Source organism: Perognathus longimembris, chromosome 5 (assembly GCF_023159225.1).
Source record: "Perognathus longimembris pacificus isolate PPM17 chromosome 5, ASM2315922v1, whole genome shotgun sequence".
Lineage (NCBI taxonomy): Eukaryota > Metazoa > Chordata > Mammalia > Rodentia > Heteromyidae > Perognathus > Perognathus longimembris.
Genome location: NC_063165.1, coordinates 22,956,682 through 22,978,282, shown reverse-complemented (window position 1 = coordinate 22,978,282; position 21,601 = coordinate 22,956,682). Strand labels below are relative to the sequence as shown.

The 21,601-nt window shown below is 33.0% G+C and overlaps 1 protein-coding gene across 1 annotated transcript in view; it reads left to right on the top strand.

The window, feature by feature from the left end:
* The window catches only part of Gbe1 (1,4-alpha-glucan branching enzyme 1), a 224,410-nt gene that overhangs the window by 135,576 nt on the left and 67,233 nt on the right, over positions 1–21,601 (top strand). The window contains exons 8-9 of the mRNA XM_048346430.1: positions 19,396–19,511; positions 21,001–21,128. Of these exons, the coding sequence (XP_048202387.1) occupies positions 19,396–19,511; positions 21,001–21,128 (244 nt within the window). The remainder of the gene's footprint in view (positions 1–19,395; positions 19,512–21,000; positions 21,129–21,601) is intronic.

The following is a 21,601-nucleotide window of genomic DNA, read 5'->3' as shown; positions in this document are numbered from 1 at the left end:
AGCAGTTACCGGTTTTCAAACTCCAGTATCATCACACCCACATACCCCCCTCCCCCCCACACACACTAGCAGTCAGAATACAATAGTGAAAGTTCTACAGGTAAAATGAGAAGGGTATGCATTTTAACAGGTTTTAAGAAAGAGGTAATGCCCATCAATGCTGTTGGCATCTGCTGAGTACACATTAGATGAGGGTTGAGCATTGATTGGCTGAGTGATCACTTATTTATTCAAAGCGTTTTGATGGAATTTGGTGGTTGCAATTTTAATTAAGATATGTTAAGAAGAGAATAAGGAAGAAGAAAATGGAAGCAATGAAAATAGGCATAAAGGGATGTACTTTAAGGGGACTAGAGCAGTGAGGTAGTTGGTTACCTAGAGAGAAGTCAAAAATCAATTTCTTTTAAGGCATGAGGTATTCCACTGGATAATATTGATTGATAAAGGAGTAAAGAATGGATATAGATACAATGCCCTTTGACAGGGAAGAGACTTTTTATTTTAATTAGTGGAAGGTTTGTCTTAGAAATATACAGGGACAAAATGTCTGAGTATCTTACGTAGTGCTTCTTAGTTGTAATAAATTCTTAGAGAATGATGAAAGGGATGATATTGATCAAAATGTATTTTACTTTTAAATTGACATGGTGAATTGAATCCCGTTTGTACAAATGCTTAAAGATAATAACATTTTAAAAAAAGAAAACTTCATGAACAATTTATCTAATGTAATAATAAGTTGTTTTAGAAGCTCAAAGGCCAAAGAATTTCTTACAGCTATTCAGAGCTTATTCTTCTGTGTGATTTCTAAAAGTTAACATGATAAATGATCTTTTTCACTGGTACCTTTTAGAAACAAGAAATGTGGAGTTAGAAAGGCGTTCTGCATGTAAGTTGCCTAATTTCTCTCTAGGAGTATACTTCTGTGTACCATTTTTCATGCTATATAATTATCTTACAAGCCTTCCAGAAAACTGTTAATACTTATATTAGAAAATGCTACAAGAGTATCGCTGGGTTATCAAATGTAAAGGAATTGGTTCTAGAGGTATAAGCTTACTATACATTAAAATACTTTATGCATTAAGATTTTAATTAACTAGTGTAAACATCCTTTTGGAAGGAAAGTAAGTTAAGACAATCTCAGATGAAAGTAAAGAAAACTTGAACCAGAAATAGGGGCTGCTAAAAGAGTAGAAATAGTAAAACATAGGTAAATATAAGAAATTATTTCAGTTTGTAATTCAATTCCACAGACATAAAAAATGATAGTAAATGAAGCTGGATGCTGGTGGCTCATGCTTGTAACCCTAGCTACTCTGGAGGCTGAGATCTGAAGATTGTGGTTCAAAACAAGCCTGGTTAGGAAAGTCTGTGAGACTGTATTTTATTTTATTATTTTTTTATTAGCAAGGTGATGTATAGAGGGGCTACTGTAAGGTAGTGAGTACATTGCTTGTCAAATTTGTTACTTGCTCCCTCATTTTTCCTACTTTCCCTTTCCCAAATCCCCTCCCCAAGTTGTACAATTAATTTCGAACAAATTGTCTTATGAATATCACTGTGGCATTAGTTCTCCCTTTGTCCTTCATCTCACGATTCTGATGTTCCCCTTTCATTCCCTAATTCAGATATATACATTACCCAGGATCACAAAATCAAATACAGTGACCAGGGATAAAACATCGGAAAGAAAAATGAAACAAAAAAGAAATAATTTCACATAGCAAATTAAAAATAACAACAAGAACGAACAGCCCATTGTTTCAATATCTTGGAGTTCATTTCACATACCATTATCTTTTTTTTCTTCTTCTTTATTGTCAAAGTGAGGGGTTACAATTTCATATGTAAGGCAAGTACAAGTACATTTGTTATCCAACTTGTTACCTCCTCCCACATTCTCCTTCCCTTCATTTCCCTCCCCCCCGCCCACAAGAGTTGTTGTACAGTTGGTTCACACCAAATGGTTTTATAAGTATTGCTGTTGCAGTTGTTTGTCTTTTTATCCTTTTCTCTCGATTTTGGTATTCCCTTTCCCTTCCCTAGTTTCAATTCTCATATGTACAGTATCCAGGGTGCTAAGTGATAGCAGGAGTAAAATCATGGGAAGGGAATACAAGTGAAAAAAAAAAAAAAAGGAATAGTTTCACATGGCATGTTGAAAATAACTACAACAATGATATACCACTTTTTTCTATAACTTGGAGTTCATTTCGCTTAGCATCTCTTATGTGTTCATAAGGGCATAGACATTGAGCTTTTGTGATCTTCTTTTATGACTATTCCTAGACATGTAGTAAATATTCCTTATGAGGGAAACCATAGAGTCCATGTTTCTTTGGGTCTGGCTCACTTCACTTAGTATGATTTTTTTTCCCAATTCCTTCCATTTCCTTATGAATGGGGCAATGTCATTCTTTCTGATATAGGCATAAAATTCCATTGTGTATATGTACCATATTTTCTTGATCCACTTATCTACTGAGGGGCATCTGGGTTGGTTCCATATTTTAGCAATTACAAGTTGTACTGCGATGAACCTTGTTGTGCTGGTGGCTTTTAGTGTGGTCTTGCTTGTAATCTTGGGTAGATGCCCAAAAGTGGGGCTGCTGGGGCATAGGGGAGCTCTGTGTTTATCTTTCTGAGCAACCTCCACACTGCTTTTCAGAGTGATAGAACAAGTTTACATTCCTACTAACAGTGTAATATAATAGGGTTGCCTTATGCCCCAGCATTTGTTGTTGTTAGTTTTCCTGATAATGGACATTCTTACTGGAGTAAGGTGGAATCTCACAGTTGTTTTGATTTGCATTTATTTCATGGCCAGTGATGGTAGAGCACTTTTTCATGTCTCTTGGCCATTCTCATTTCCTCATCAGAGGAGTCTCTCATTAGGTCTTTAGCCCATTTGTTGAGGCAGCTATTGGTTCTCTGAGGATTTGTTTTGGAGGAATTTAATTGTTTTGAGTTCGACATACATTTTAGATATGAGGCCCTTGTTTCTTGTATGGCCAGTAACGATCTCCTCCCAATCTGTGGGCTTTCTGTTCATCTTACAAGCTATGGCCTTTGCCATGCAGAAGCTCAGCAGTTTGATGCAGTCCTATTGGTCCAACCTTTCTTTCATTTGTTGTGTTTCTGGGCTTTTGTTAAGGAAGTTTTGTCCTGTGCCAAGGAGCCCAAGTGTTTCTCCTATCCCTTCTTGTAGTGTTTTTAGGGTATCTAATTTTACTTTGAGGTCTTTGATACATTTGGAATTGGTTTTGGTGCAGGGTGATACATAGGATCTAGTTTTAGTATATTAGAGGTGTTGAACCAGTTTTGTCAGCACCATTTGTTGAAGTCTGTTTTGTACTAGTTTTGCCAGCACCATTTGTTGAAGAGTCTGTCTTTATTCCTTCCTATTTTTTTAGCTCCTTTATCAAAGATTAAGTAGCCATCTTTCTGCAGATTCATTTCTGGGTCTTCAATTCTGTTCCTTTGGTCCTCAGGCCTGTTCTTGTGCCAATACCAAGCTATTTTTATTAATATAGCTTTGTAATACAACTTGAAGTTAGGTATTGGAATTCTTCCAGTACATTTCTTTCTGCTTAGGATTGTTTTTGCTATTCGATGTTTTGTATTGTTCCATATGAATTACTGGATTGCTTCCTCAATTCCGTTAAAGAATGATGTTGGGATATTAATGGGTATTGCATTGAATTTCTTGATGGCCTTTGGCAGTATTGCCATTTGACCATGTTAATAGTCCCAATCAAGGAGCATGGGAGGTTTTTCCATTTCCTTAGTTCTGCTTTAATTAACTTTTTCAGGTTGTCAAAGTTCTCATCATAGAGATCTTTTACTTCTTTGGTTAAGGTTATTCCTAAGTATTTTATGTTTTTTTGAGACTATTGCAAAAAGGGTTGCTTTCCTGATTTCAGCCTTGCTCTTCGGGTTGTTGGCATATAGAAAATCCATTGAATTTTGAGGATTTATTTTATATACTGCTACTTTGCCAAAATTTTAGATCAGCTCAAGTAGGGTATGTGAGGTTCTTTAGATACAGGATCACGTTGTCTGCAAAGAGAGAGAGTCTAACTTCATCTTTTTCTATTTAGATCTCCTTTATGTCTACCTCTTGCTTTATTGCTCTGAGTAGGAATTCTAGTACTCTTTTGAAGAGGAGAGGAGAGAGTGGACAACCTTATCTTCCTCCTGATTTTAAAGGAAATGGCTTTAACTTTTTATCATTAAGTATAATACTCGCTGTGGGTTTGTCATATACAGCCTTTATTATATTCAGGAACGTTCACTGGAATCCTAGTTTCTCCAAAGGTTTTATCATAAATGGGTTCTGGATTTTATGAAACGCTTTTACTGCATCTAGAGAAATAATTATGTGATTCTTGATCTTGCTCCTGTTGATGTGGTGGATTATGTTAATTGACTTGCATAGATTGAATCAGCTTTCCATCCCTAAAATGAATCTACTTTGATCATAGTTTATGATTTTTTTATGACTTGTTGAAATTGATTGGCCAGAATTTTGTTGAGAATTTTTGTATCAATGTTCATCAAGGAAATGGGTCTACACTTCTCTTTCTTTGATGAGTCCTTGTCTGGTTTTGGCAACAAACTTTCAGTTTCTATTTCATTGAAGAGTTTGAGAAATATAGGTGTGAGTTCTGTTTTGAAGGCCTTATAGAATTTCTCTCTTAATTCATATGCTCATTAAAGAAATCAGAACAGAAATTCAAATGTTTATGGCATTATACCAGGATGGGCACACAAAGGACCAGATCCATTGGGACATAGCACAGGCAGTACTCAGAGGCCAATTTATAGCTCTGAGTGCCTACATCAACAAACTGGAGAAATATCAATTCAACCACATATGGAAGCACCTTAATCTCCTTGAAAGAGAACAGCAAGCCAATATACAGTAACAAATAATTAAAGTTAAATCAGAATTAAACAACTTAGAGACAAAAAAAACAAAACATAGAAAGAATCAACAAAACAAAGACTTGGTTGTTCAAAAAAATTAATCAGATAGACAGACCACTAGCAAATCTGACCAAAAATGGAAGACAGCACACCCAAATAAACAAAATCAGAGACGAAACTGCAAACATTACCACAGAAACAGCCAAGATTCAGAATATAATAAGGGCATATTTTACAAACCTATATGCTAATAAATTTGAGAACTTGGAGGAAATGGATGGATTTCTAGCAAAAATTGATATATCCAAACTTAACCATTTAAAGTTAAACCTACTAAACAGACCCATATCCAGCAATGAAATAGAAAGTGCAATAAGAGATCTCCCATCCAAGAAAAGCTCAGGTCCAGATGGATTTACAGAGGAATTCTATTGGCATCATCTTATATGTTCATGTGCACATAGATATTGAACTATTGTGATCCTCTGTTAGGACTGTCTTAGACATTTACTAATTATTACCAATGAAGGGAAAACATGGAATCTATGTTTCTTTGGGTCTGGGTAATATTACTTAGTATGATTTTTTTTCCCCCAAATCTTTTTTATTTCCTTACTAATAGGGCATTGTCATTCTTTCTGATGGGAGCGTTGAATTCCATTGTATATACCACATTGTCTTGATCAATTTATCTACTGAAGTGCATCTGGATTGGTTCCATATTTTGGCTATAATGTTGCCATGAACATGGTTGTGCCGGTAGCTTTAGTATAGCCTTGTTAGTGATCCTTTTGGTAAATGCCTCGAAGTGGGATTGCTGGGTCATAGGGAGCTTATGTTTTTGAGCACCCTCCATACTGTTTTCCAGAGTGGTTGTAAAGCTTTTATCTCCCATTATCCACTAGAAAACTGGAAGTAGCACTGTGACTTAAAATGGTAGAATGCTAGACTTGAGCAAAAAGCTCAGGGACAATGCCCAGGCCCTCAGTTCAAGCCCTAGGATTGGCAAAAAAGAAAAAAAGGAAAAAAAAAAGACATTAAATGAATACAAGAAAAACTCTACATTTGTAGACAAGGAAAACTTGAAGCAAAAAAAATCAAAATTGGTATTTTAAAGGAAAAGCTATAAATGAGGACAAAACATTAATAAATTCAACTATTGTGCCAATCTCTTATGTATGAAGGTCTTTAAGAGTTTACCACAAAGAAAACAAAAAAAAAGGAATTCTAATTAGGAAATTGTTAGAAGACTGGACCAATTAGTGAATAAATTACCAATTAGTGAATAAAAGTGTATTACACACCATACAACTGATAATACAATGATATAGTAACCCATATCTGTGGCTACCAAAAAATGTAATGACTATACCTGTGAACATTCAAGAAAACTGGAATTTCTGGTGGGCTTATGTCAGAATGATGGTACAAAACAGCCCTGTAATATTTACTTTGTTAACATTTGCAACTACTATATACTCTGAAGTTTTACAGCTGGATTTTTATTTCAGATTAATTAAAATTGCTATTTACCTCTTAAAAAGCTCCTTCATGATTTTTCATAAGAAGTTTATTGGTAATAAACAATATTTCAAAACAATCCAGAGGTCTTTCCCTGGATGAATGGTTTTCAGAGCACAAGTCATCCAAATTATACACTATTTGTTAGCAACACAAAGGACAATCTATTGATAGAGACAATGTAATTTAAATCCTTACATTCATCAAGCATTCTTAAGGTTCTGTGAATGCCTTAAGTAACTTTAAGAGTTTTAAAATAATCATTAAATTAACACTGAGTGACATGGTTTCAGAATATATATTTTTGATAATGTAAATTTGAACCATTCCTGCATAAGTGCCTACTGATCCTATACTTGGGAAAATTCATTTCATAAACCAGTATTTATTTCTGCTTTTCTGCATTATGAATGACTAACATATTTTATTAAGATAGGTAGTTTTTGGCTTCTTTGCTTTATAACTGGCAATCATGCATATCACTACTCTTCCTCAAAATATTTCTTTGAGTTTCCCAATTATTTATTTTTTATATCTTGACTTTATGTATTCAAACTGTGCACAGATTGTTTCTATCTGCTCATTCTCCTTCAAGGAAGCATTTGTAAGTGATGCCATAATTACATGTATTTAAGAGACAATGTGTTGTTATGGGCCTATGCTGCTATTCATTTTCCTCTGAAATTCTCTTCTTGTAAGTCTGGAAGATGTCTCATTGTACATCTTTCTCATTCTAGAAAATGTAAGACTTGAAAGGACTCAATGCCATAGTTTAATTCTTAGTATTTCTTCATAATTCATAATTCTTCTTACCTAGAATATCTCCAGTAGTTTGAAACTTTGTGAGGTAACCCTTTCCATATTTTTTTTAATATTGAGTTCAAAGTCTGTCTATCAATTTGTTACCCATGGAAGCTCACAAAGCAGATCCAATTACTTTTCTATATAGTGTGCATTTGAGTTTTATACCCTGTGGTAGTTTCTATTTCCAGAGAGTGTGTTTTCATTTTCCCCCAATTGTTTTTTCTGTTGCATTACATGGTTTCAGATTCTTATTTATTAACAAACTTGGAGTTGTCTGTATCATTCTTAAATGTGAGAGTCTGAACTGAATGTAATATACCAGAGAAATTCTGCTTTTCATGTTGTATTTTAGTCCAAAATTTTAGTCATTGTCTACTATAGAAATATTCTTGTTTGCTGTTTTACACTTGAAAATTTCACTTGCATCAGAATACTTTCACTGTGTTAAGACTTCTGTTCTGCTTTTCAGACATTAGAATAATTTGTAGACAAGGGTAGAGGGAGACATATCATTCTTTAAATATCCATCAAGAGTACCATAGAGATAATTTTCTTTTTTCAAAGCCTTGGCAAACATTTGGTCAAAATCTTGAAATCAGTTATTTAATTTAAATCCAATTCTGAAAGATCATTATATTAAACCTCCTGCTTTGGTTAAAGAATGAAGATTTTGTTAAAGTAGAGTGGCAGACTACTTTTATGTTTTTGACAGGCTAAACTGGAAACTTACCGGTTTTCAATAATCTATTTCTTCAAAATTATAAAACTAAACTTAAAAGCAACCCACTCAACTGTAATCCAGTATGATTCCACACTGGCCACCACTGAACAGGAAAAAAGCACAGTTCATTTCACGTATATGCTCCTGTAACTGTAAACACAGGTGATATCAACAAGCTTTATAGTTTTAGAAAGTTGTTGTTCCCTGCTTTGCCAGCCACCATGATGACAACATTTCTCAGGTGGCTGGGCCATAAATCATTTATCTCAAACACACACACACACACACACACACACACACACACACACACACACACACGATATATAATACCGCCCCCAATTTATCAAAATCATCTTCTCTTGTTTTAATAAGATAAGAAAACTTCAAAGATAGTTTTCCTTATGAAGTGTTTATGAATTATGAGAAACAAATGTAGGTCTTTTATCTGTAAACATGACAAAGTTTTTCACAAGCAAGCATTTGTCTTCAACTATATCTTCCTCTCTTTCATCTTTAAAAGTGATACACTTTTCAGTTTATTTTCAGTTAATTTCCAAGACTAACAAGTATATAAAACAAAGCATCTTTGAAATAATTCGTTAACTTGCTAAATCAAAGGTCAAAGAATTATGTGCTTTGATGGTAATGGGAAGAGGTAGAAACATCAGGAACAGTATTGCTTTTGCTCTAAGGAAAAAGTAAGCAAAAATTTGAATCAATACTCCTGATATGTGATGTAACATAATAATAACTGGAAAAAGTCAACCCATTATGAGGAAATGAGTTAATATTCCACAGCAATACTAAATGTTTCTGTCTACTGTTTTCTGGACATTTCCATTTGTCATGAATTTGTTTTGTTCTCTTCCATTTACATTTTTATTGACTTTAAATATACCTTTTATTACTTTTTACCTACCTGTATCCTACATGGAACTGACTATGAATTATTTTGAACTATGTTTTTGTATTCGTGAAAAGTAAGAATGTGCAATTTGATTTATTTAAACTTCTAGTCCAGGCAACTTGAGTTTTTTCGGTTTGTACCATCCAAACATAAGTATTTAATAATTTCTTTCTAAAATAGATTTGACCACTAGAGTCAACAGTATCAACAGTGAAGCCACTTAGTACATTAAAAACATGGATTTGTGAGCAAAAAGTCTCTCAAAAAGCAACCTTAAAGGTCTCACTACAATTTTCACAGAGATTCCTGTGGTATATTCAGAGCTTTATAATTTCACTAATAGATCATTAACCAACAAGGGAAATGAAAGAACCAAAATCAAATATACATATTTAGATTTAGAATTTTCATTGAAATTTGAAGACTCTTAGATCACAAAAATTATGCTTTTAAGAATTTTAATGTCTTATTTTAATTTAATTCCCAATCTCAACTGGAAACCTCAAGATTGTAGAATAAAAGAATATATTCTACTAAGTCTATAATGAAAAATGAATATAATTATATGCATAAAGCAGTTACCAAATTATGGATAATTGCTGCCTAGTTTACAAAGATATTTTAATTGCAATTCAGTAACATCTATATCATATATATTCCATTATATGTTTTTCTGTGATTGATTGTAACATAATGTGATATCTTACATATCCCATGAAGTCTCTGCTGTTTATTTCTAGTTCATACAAAAACATTTCCTGGCCCTTTTGTATGTGCAGTCCTGACAGTAATTGTGTGAATCCCCAAGAATGAATCCAGGAAAACCCTCAAGTTAAAGTCTAGCATTTAATATATGTTATATATAGTATGATATTTAATACAAATTTTAGAAATTAAATTTAAATTGATTTTTAACTTTCAAATAATCAGTAATTTGATTTTCAAAAAGACATTGCTTGTTGCTTTTCATATGTTCTGTGGGTAAAAACTAAAAATTGACAAACATGTTACTGTACAATAATCATTTGGTAACATTTGTCCATTTTCTTATTTGTAACATTACTACATTTTGGAAGGTTTATTTTCCCACTAACTTCTCCTTAATATCTATTCATATGTATGTATCTACTTAAAAAATCTTGGCAATATCTCCGCAACATGGGTGCATTGTTAAATTAATCATTGAAGAATCCTTTGAAATTCTAGGCAGCAATGTGCAAATGCAAAATTCATAACAGGAACAAACAAAAAGATGCTGATAATTCCTTAAGGATACTGATGTTTCCATGGCTTCTTCTTTTTGTTGTCCTCACCAGAGGTTTATATAACATTTGGGAAATTTTTCAATATTTAATCATAAGCACTTATATTCCAGTGTACATTGTATATACAGAACAATTTGAACTTATTCTAACTAGAGGCTGGACATTCTACTTTCCTTTTTAAATCAAGGTATATGTTTGTATGAATGCTCATGTGTGTTAAAATCTCTAGTAGACAAACTCATGCATTAATAAGGAAGAAAGATTAGTGAAGAGTTTAGTGATTTAACTTTTTCTAGTAGTAAACATGTTCTAAAAGGTCCCTAAGCAGGGATTATAAACTGTAGGGAAAAGGGATGAAGATAATCTTTTATTCGACTGTTCTAAGCCATTTATTTAGTTTCCTTCATGAAATTAGCTCTCTAAATTCTACATCATGTTAATTACTGAGCTACTTTTGTAGGTATCCATTGCTTTGACAGCCATTGCTTATGTTTCATTTATTCCAGTGACATAACTTTTTGTTTTAATTTATATTTCTTATACCAGTGTCTCTGAATGTGTGTGTGTGTGTGTGTGTGTGTGTGTGTGTGTGTGTGTGTGTGTATGCGTGTGCGTGTGCACGTGCACTGCTCTTGGGGCTTTAAGTCTGGGCTCTGTCCCTGTGCTTATTTCACTCAAGACTAGTTCTGTACCACTTAAGCCTCAACTTTTGTCTTTTGTTGAGTCATTTATTGGCTATGAGAGTTTCAAGGACTTTCCTTCTTCGGTTGGCTTTGAACCTTGATCCTCAGCCCTAAGTTTCATGACCAGCTAGGATTACAGATGTGATCCTCTGACATCTGGCCTGAACAGTACTTGTTAAGTAGAATAAATTGTTTTAATTATGTTGTTTTTCTACTTTTACTACTTCAGATATTTTTTGTGATTTTTAGCTTTTTTTCTTTCTTTCTTTCTTTTTTGCCTGTCCGGGACTTGAACTCAGGGCCTGCTCAAGGCTAGCACTCTACCACTTGAGCCACAGCTCCACTTGTGGCTTTTTCTATATATGTGGTGCTGAGGAATCAAACCAGGGTTTCATGGATGCTACAAGCTCTCCACCATTAGACCACATTCTTAGCCCTGATTTTTAGCTTTCTATGTTAATAATTAATTTAGTTAATGTCAGTTGGGTTAAAATGAATAAAACTCATGCAGGGCATATTTCCGACCTCCAAAGTCCACAGCTAAATTAGGAAGTGAAGATTAATTTAAAGTCTCATGAATGGCATCAATGTATAGAAATTTAACTCTTCCCACCCACCCTCATGTCAGGACATACATTTGCTTTTGCAGTACTTCAGTCTTATGTCTTGCAAATACAGATACACTGTTGGTACTTAAGATTAAACTCAGCCTGGGTGCTGCCCTCAGCTTTTTTGCTTAAGGCTGCTGCTTCACCACTTGAGCCATACCTCTACTTCTGGCCTTTTGTAGATTAATTGGAAATAAAAGCCTCAAGAACTTTCTTTACTGGTCTGCCTTTGGATCAGAGTCCTTATATCTGAGCCTCATGAGTAGCTAGGATTAAGGGTTTGAGTGACTATTGCCTGTTTTTGTTTTTTTGTTTTGTTTTGTTTTGTTTTTGTTCGTTGTTTTTTTTGTATTTTTACTCTCTAGTAACTGGATATATTTTGTTAGTATTTATAACATGTATACCCCTCTTTATGCCTTCAATTTAGTGAAAATATTTAATGTGTATTTATTATTAAGATACATCCGCAACACCTTCCATCAATCATGACACTTTTTTTAAATTTAATTTTATTTTCAAGGTGATCTACAAAGGGGTTACAGTTACATACATAAGGTAGTACTTTAAAACATGCATGTGGCATGCACAGGCAATTAAATTCCATGTTATTTTAGAAAAACATGTACTGTATAATAACAGAATTTTTATTTCATACCATTCAAACTGTGCTCATGTTTTCGAAGATACATTTGAAAAAATGAATATTTCAACTGTAGACAAATTAGTCTGTCCAGATAATAAATACAATTTATATTTTAATGTTTTTGTTTTTATTATTAAAAAGCAACTATCTTCTGTTACTCTAGTTGAAACCCAGATAAAAACATTGAAAATTTTGCTTCATGGTTTTGTGACATACTGTTTCACAGCACTTCAGCCTCAGTGACCATGGAATAGCTAAGAAGATTACCACCTTTTCATATTTTTAAAATTCTACCTCTGTTTAATAATATCTTCTAGAAGGTTTAAAAGTATCTGAAGAATCACGTTGTGTGTTTTGAAAATCTCAGGGGTTATTCTGAACCACAAATAGATAGAACATTTGCAAAACAGGCTTGGATTACAAAATGTAATTTCATTAAATAATTGTCATTATAACTGATTACACATTCTTGCCAAGAAAATTTGGCTGTGTTTTATTTCATTATAAAGTTTATTGGCAGAATGTGAGACAATCAACTGTTTTTGATTATAAGGGTAGTTTCTACAACCTTAATATTAGGATATCTGTATATGACAAAAATTTCCTTAATAAGTCTTCATTACTTGATTATAGATTGAATATTTCAAACATCCAAATGAACTACAGTCCTGATTAGTTTGATTGCCAGAAATTCATATATATATATATATATATAGTCAATGCTTTCAGCTTCTATACTAGGTACCTGTGATTTATGTATTTAAAGTGGATAAAAAGCATAAAAAAGATTCATTTCAATGTTTTTCTAGCTATTAAGGGTTTTTTCTGCTTTATGAAAATTAAATGACAGTGAGCAAATCAGTCAACTGTCAGCATTACTAATCCTCAAACTGTGTATTAATAGTTTTATTTTTTAAATTTTATTGTAAAGGTGATGTGCAGAGGGGTTACAGGTACATAACTTCTGCATAGCAAAGGGCAAAGCTAGCAAAATAAATAGAAAGACCACAGATTGGGAGATATTCACTAGCCATACAACAGACAACCCATTAATAAGTGCCTAAAAACTTAGAGACTTAAAGCCTTAGAGACTTCATTGAAGAGGAAATAAGAATAGCTAATAAACACATGAAGAAATGTTCAACTTCCCTGGCCTTAAATGCAAAATCAAAACAACATTGAGATTCCACTTCACCTCAATTAGAATTCCCATTATCTAGAAATGTAATAACAGATGCTATTGGGGATATAGCCAAAAGGGAATGCTACTACACTGTTGGGGGGAAAATAAACTTGTTCAACTACTCTGGAAAGTGGTATGGAGATTCATCAAAAGGCTAAACTTAGAGCTCTTGGGAATTTACCCAAATTACCGCAGACAAGGCCACAGCAAAGCTACCAGCAAAACTATGCTCATTAGAGCATTATTTACCATAGCTGACATATGGGATCAACCCAGATGCCCTTTGGTAGATGAATATATCATGAAAGTTAATGGTTTAAATTATGAAACAAAGTATTCTCAACCTTTTTTCATATTGACAAGTGAGGTATATTGTTATTTGTTATTATGGTTTTGTTGGTTTGTCATAGTTATCTGCAAGTTAACAGCTATTCTCTCTCAATTGGTTTGGTACTACGCATCTCAGTTGTTTGTAAGTCATAATCAACAGAATAAAGCTCAAGTCTTATCTGGTCTGTTCAAACCCATCGAAGTAATATGTTGTTTTAAATTCTGTTCTCTATTTTTATGGGACTCTATTCAACTGGATATATCAACTGTGTTATGGGCTGTCTGATGGCATTTTGCAGTAGAAAGAGTGAACTGACTTTTTTATTGTACCCTTTGTTAGACATTTTCATTCTTTGATTCAAGGCAAACCATTCGATTGGTATGATTCAGTTCATTTATTACCAGAAATACTTTGAGCAGTATTTTTAATACAGCTAGAATTTATCATAGCTCCTTTTCTTCCTAATTCCTGTAAAGATGAAAAGTAGAACTGATGAATGCTGAATGTGAAAACTGTTTTGGACATTTTAGTCTGTATTTTTACTGGTGACATACATCTTAAACTTATTCCTGCCCTCAAAATTTTAGATACAGTGAAGTAGTTCATTTATGTATGGTATATTTTTATTGCCAATGTAGCTGTTGGAAGAAGTCAAAACAATGCACCTTGGCCAAGTGTCCTTCCACTATTTTGATTTTGTATTCATATTTAGATTCTTTTGCTTGCTTTTGAGGTTTTAGCATCTCTGAGATAAAAAGACTATATTTTTCCCCTCTAGAAGCCTAAATCACTAAGTATTTTACAATTATAGAATTAGGTTCTACTTTTGTGAAGGAAAAACAAAAACAAATAAATACAACATGACTAAGACTGCTATCCAGAAAAAAAGGCCTCCCCATAAGATTTGCCTTGGCCAATGGCCATGAGCCTACATTTTAGAAGGTTCTTACCATAAAACGGTTAACAATTTTCTTTGTGTTTATTATATAGGAATAAACAGTGTGAGTATGATGAATACCTGCTTTCTGCCAAAGGGTCTGGACTTTGTTATGTACCAAGGCAGAAGATGCCTAATCTCCACTCTTAAATGAAACACTGGAAAGTGAGTGAGCTTTCCTAATGGACAGGTCAGAAGACAATCAGGACAGGGTTCTTATAACTTGACATCTAGGTTCCTTTTATGAATCATTTTTCTTGATGCTTTTGCTCTATAGTGTTACACTGTAAAAAGCATGGTTAGCATGAGGACAGTATATCTTGACTCTTCTAGTGAAATTCTCTACAGTGAATCTCTGAACCTGGATGTGGCTGGAAGTCTGATGTTTACATATTGTATACAAAACAAAAGCTCAGCATCTTCATTCCACTGAAAGAGTAACACTCTTCAACCTATATTGTCATCTGTGAATTCTGAATTATGTCTTGAAAATATTTGTAATGCATTTATTTTTCACACTCAGATGTCACATCTCAGACATTTGTAGCAAACAAAAACTTGGGAGCATAAAGATTGTAATGTGCTTTGAGTTTGTAGTTTCTGTCAATATATTGCTCTGATAATTCCTTTTTTCATATATAACTAAGGCTACTAATTTACAGTTTTAGGCTTATAAGGGTAATTACTTTTCCTTAACACTTCCTAATGATCTAATTTTATAAAATTACTTTAATTAGAGACATACTATTTTAAACATTCACCTACTTGCTGCTATGAACTTTAAAATTTTATGCTAAATTTTTTTCTCTTGATGGCATTTTTAAAAAATATTTTGATTGATTAATTTTTTTCAAATTTTGGTTATTCGTGAATTTTAATCTGGATTTTTTAATATATTCTAAAATATTTATCTTTACTCTTTTACTTTCCTTTGTATGGGGAACACAAATGGTTTGTTTCATTACTGATTTCTAAAATAAATGTTTCAGCAATGCTACCTCTGGGCTTTTACCCCAAAGATTACAAACCAGGATACTGTAAAGCCACCAGTATAACTATGTTCATTGCAGTACTATTCATCTAGCCAAGGTATGGCTATGATATCCTTCAGTGAATGAATGGAACAAGAAAATTTTATATGTACACAATAGAAATTTATTCATTCTCTAGAAATAATGATATTGTATCATTTGCAAAGAAATAGAAGGAATTGGAAAATATAAGTGAAGCAAGTCAGGCTCAGGGAGAGAAAGGTTGAAATTCCCCTTCATATGTGGAAGCTACAATTAGTTTATAAGTAAATATGTTATATGATATGCAATTATATGCAAATGTATTAACTAAAATAGAGTTCAATCAAGGGAGAACTCAAATAATGTAATTTCTTAGAAAGGCAAAGTCAAAATTCAACAAAATTAACACCAGGAAAAGGGTACTTGAAATGGGCATAAGGGAATAGGAGGAGACAATTAAAAAAGGAAGAGAGGAGAATATAGCCAAAAATTCAATGTGTATCTTGTAGTATTTTTTTTTTTTAATGAGGGAAAGAGTGGATTGGGAAGGATGGGTGGGAATGTTAAAGAGGGTGACATTGAATAAGGTGCATTATATTCACAAACTGTTAAGTAGCAAATACTTTATTCAACTACTTATAATAAAATAAAAATATATGATGGAAAATTATTTTGAAAGAAATAAAAATTTAATTTATTCCTATCAGTTCAAAATTTGGGGGATTTTTTTCTTGTGAAGCATTGATGTCATGAAATTAGATGATCTTTTTCTTTTAATATACTGGTTTTATTACTGCTCTTACTAAATTATAAAAATAGGTTAATTATTTTAATAATAGGAATCAATAGGGCTTTTATTAACTCTATATTTAATCCATTATTTTATATCAGGTATTTTTTATTTATTAAACTAACATCATTTCCTTTTGTTTTTAATAAATTGCAGTGTCATTTGGTCATTTTTTCTTGTCATTTGATTTTGTCCTTTTTTTTCATTACAACTTTTCTACCTAGAAAACATCCAGCCCATGATTTTTGTGTTAGATTGACTATGCATGGCCACAAGTTGAAAATGGTAATGTCAATGAGTAAATATAGTAAGCATAAGAAAATGTGCAGTGAAGGGGAATATGGAGAGCTAAAAGATGGAGGATTCAGATTAAAAAAATAATAAAGTTCTCTGGAAGTGAAAACAAAGAAACAAAAAAACCCAGTAGTACATATAGGATAAACCCTTGGTTAATTTATAATCTGTGCTTCATGTAGTCATATATTCCTATTATTTATCCAGTATATTTAGATTTAAACAAATATCATTAGTAATCTGGTGAGCTTTGGGTTGGTATACCTTTCAGTTTATGTTCAGTTTATGTTCAGTAACCAAATAAGAAAACTCTCTATGTCCTTTTCAAAATACTATTTTCAGATTTTATTTACATGGAAATATATCCATTTTGCTGATATTTTTCATCCAGCAACTGGGTTTAAAACAATATAGGCATTCATGTGGATAGAGACTAAAAATAATTATTTTCATACCTCCTTTATAATTTTCTATAAATCAAAACTTCTGTAAAAAACATAAAGCATACTAATGAAACAAAAAATAGTATACCTCTTTGTGTTTATTTTTGTGTATGATTATTCCTTAAATAATAAATGAAAATATGTATTAAAACAGACATATAAGCAAATTCTGCCTTCATGGTTTAACTTATATATTCTGATCTTCATAATATCTCTCTACTGGATTGCTTAGACCGAACGTCATTTGTATCTTTAGAATAAGCTTCCCACTTTTCAACTTCAAAGTCACCTATTTAAAGCAGTTAATTACTAACAACATTCGTCTTTCTAATGTTTAGATTTACAATTTCAGAGTTGATTGTGATGACTTACTTTCCACTTATGTTCGATTGCTCTTTAATATATTAAAGGTTTAAAAAAATCTACAAATTACAACTGGGTTAAAGATTTGTGTACACTATTACAGCTTTGTCATTAAACTAAATGGGGTATTAAAGTCTTAAAACTACAGTTATAATAAGATAGAGAACTCAAGCATAGCTATATGACTAAAGAAAATGCTAATTGATGTTGCCCTCTTTGTAGTTGTCCGAAATAGCTTTGTTTCATGTGGTGTTTTTAATTGAGTTGTACAGTTTTTTGTTTTCCTTCTATATTTATGGATATTTTGCTCTTTAATTTGGACAACTTGCTTTAAGCATTTGCATTTTACCATTTAACTTTCCTTTTACTTCTACAAAATCACAGTCTAGCTGGTGTTACTGGTTCATGCCTGTAATCTAGGTACTCAGGAGGCTAAGAGCTAAGGATCCTGGTTCAAAGCTAGCCAGGGAAAGAAAGTCCTTGAGTTTCTTATCTGCAATTAACTACCAAAAAAGCCAAAAAGGCAGCTGTGTCTCAAGTAGAAGAGCTCTAGCCTTGAGCAAAAATGCTCCAGGACATTATGCAAGCTCTGAGTTTAGCCTTAGTACCTGGACCAAAAAAAATTCACAAAAACAAAACAAACAAACAAAATAAAAAATGTACTACACTCTGGCAAATACAGTATTGGCTGCCTTGTGGTTAATAGTGTCTCTTTTTTCATCTTTGGTTTTGTATTTTGAATTATATATTTTTAAAATTGTAACACAAATATTTTTAGCAGACTTACTGAATCTACATTGCTACTGAATATATAAGAATATTTTCAGGGAGATTTGTATTAAACAAAAAACGTTGGGCTAGGAATATGGCCTAGTGGTAAAGTGCTTGCCTCATATACATGAAGTCCTGGGTTCGATTCCTCAGCACCACATATATACAAAAAGGCCAGAAGTGGTGCTGTGGCTCAAGTGGCAGAGTGCTAGCCTTGAGCAAAAAGAAGCCAGGGACAGTGCTCAGGCCCTGAGTCCAAGCCCCAGACCTGGCAAAAAAAAAAAAAAAAGTTGGTAAAAATTTAAAGATAGTTTACACATTTATAAAATCACTGCTGGAATAATAATCATTGTGGCTGATGAACACACAACAATGGACAGGACCATTTGTTCTCTTGGTATTCCTTCTAAACATTTATTTTCCTATCAACACTTCCCTATCAACACTTCACTAACTGATTTTATGACTAAAATATAACGAATAAATGTCTTTTTAAATTACTTTTATTTTGGTGTAAAGGTGATATACAGAGTAAGGTAAATAAATGAGTACATTTCTTGTCAAACATTGTTACCCCTTCCTCATTTTTCTTTTACTTTGTCTTTTTCTCTTCTTCCCCACTTCACCAAGTTATACTGTCCTGTGGCTGTCACTGTTGCATTGGTTTACTGTTTATCTTTTGTTTCTTAATTTTGTTATTCCCCTTCCCCATGGAAATCAGGTAAATGTATATGCAATACACAGGGTACCAAAATCTAACACAGTGATTACAAAGGATAAACCAAAGGGGAGAAAAAAGAAAAAGGCAAGAATTTCATATAGTACATTAAAAATAACAACATGAACAAAAGAACAAAAAGCCCTCTTGTTCTGTAACTTCTTCTGTAACTTCATTTCGATTAGCATCATTTTATATGGTCATTTGAACATATTGAGCTATGGTGATCCTCTGCTAGGGCTGCCCTACACATATGTTAATTGTTACAAATGATAATAAATGCCCCTTTAAAACAAGTTTCATTAAACAATTGAATGTATTCTTAGTTGATTTCTAGATCTTGTATATTTTCCTGGAACATGATGTTTTTTGAGATAGAGACTTAAAATTGTAATCAATACTCTGAGCCAAGAATGTATAGAAATAAGATAAACACAATTAATTACATATGTTTGTCTAATATTTTAGCTGGGAAGTTCTAAGATTCCTTTTATCAAACCTAAGATGGTGGATGGAAGAGTATTACTTTGATGGATTTCGTTTTGATGGTGTTACATCTATGCTATATCATCACCATGGAATGGGTATGTAACCTGACATTTTACTAATTCAACTAACATTTTTAGCATTTACTTCTTTATCAAAAGATTATATCCAGGTTCAGGATACGTTATAGAAACTACAATGACCATTACTAATGGATTTATGTTTAGTACCCTGTTATATATGTCTTCTTTGTTATTGTTGGGGTTTTTTTTTGTTGTTGTTGTTGTTGTTTTTGGCAAGAGGTAAATATCTCCTACTAGTGAATACAAGATTATACTTTAAAGGACATCTTAGTAATACACTGGCCTTAACACAAACTTTAAAAAAAATTTAAACATGAAACTGTAACCCCTCTGTATACCACTTGGACAATAAATAATTATTCAGAAAGAAAATTAAACCCTGTATTACAGAACCCTCAAGGTATAAACCAACAGCATTTACAATGAAACAAGTGAGAAAAATGATCCATGAAAATATTTGGAAATACGCGTGCGCGCACACACACGAACTTTTTTTTATGTAGTGGGAGAAGTGGCATTAAGCACTGATTTTATGTAGTTATAAAAGTTAAGAGTAAATTACTAATAGACTAGGGAGTGAAGGGGATAATCTTAAGTTAAATATAGTTTAAGTCACATTAAGATGCAGGCTGGGCTGGGGATATAGCCTAGTGGCAAGAGTGCCTGCCTCGGATACACGAGGCCCTAGGTTCGATTCCCCAGCACCACATATACAGAAAACGGCCAGAAGCGGCGCTGTGGCTCAAGAGGCAGAGTGCTAGCCTTGAGCGGGAAGAAGCCAGGGACAGTGCTCAGGCCCTGAGTCCAAGGCCCAGGACTGGCCAAAAAAAAAAAAAAAAAAAAAAGATGCAGGGTAAGTGGTAGAATGTAAAGTATTTGTCATAGGAAATCTGTATTATACAATAATCAAGGGGCCTAGTAGTTGAGTGCTTGCCTCGTATACATGAAGCCCTGGGTTCTATTCCTCAGCACCACATATATAGAAAAGGCCAGAAGTGGCTCTGTGGCTTAAGAGCTAGAGTACTTGACAGTGCTCAGGCCCTGAGTTCCAGCCACAGGACTAGCAAATAAACAAATAATAATAATCAAAGCACATATTTAGTATAACAAAGAGCAGATTCATAGTGTTTCTTATACTTACTGTTCTTTATCTCAGAAGACTCTACTCTGTTATTAGATTATTTAGAACCTACTATTGTTATATTTCAATGTGATAGAAAATATTAACATTTTAAAATTTAGAATTCCTTTCAGTGCTGTATCACATATTTCTGCTGTAAAATTTAATGATAAGTAAATTACATTTCTATTTTTTAATAAGCAGTTGATTTTAAGCAATTTCTGAACTCTAAAATTTTAAATGAAATATTTAGTACATTTGTTGGTGGTAACATACTACACTTTCTGAGAGTAACAAATATCCTTTCAATTTCTGGTTAAGTCTATCCAGAGTTAAGATTTGTATATTGAGCTACTATATGTGTATTTATTTTCTCTTCTTTAGGTCAGGATTTTTCAGGTGGCTACAATGAATATTTTGGACTACAAGTAGATGAAGATGCCTTGATTTACCTCATGTTGGCCAATCATTTGGTTCATACTTTGTATCCAGATTCAATAACAATAGCTGAGGTAAAGCCACATGACCACTATTTGAATACCACCTTAATACAAAGCACTTTTCAGTACAGGATTTACATTATTAATTTCATGTCAGTAAATGCAAAAATGAAAATGTACCTTAACCTTAGTACTTATAGTCCTAACCATATGGGTGGCACATTATTTCGAATTCAGTGTTTACTTATTAGGAGATAATATACACTAATTACTTGTCAATATTCTGTTGTTAAAAAGAAAGTGCCAGTAGTTACAAAGTAAAATATCCTAATCAGTGGACAAGTCCATCTACCCAGAGACCTTCAGTGAAAAGATTGAATATTAATGTGCGTCTGTCTATTAGTTGATTTATAATTTTTTTCTTTTCCAGTTTAATCAGAAGAGATGGCATGAATTACTGCCTGCTAGCACCTCTGAAACCTTTCTTCTTATTCTATTACCTTTCTTGTTTATGTTATTGCTCTCAGATTGCCAAATGTTCACTA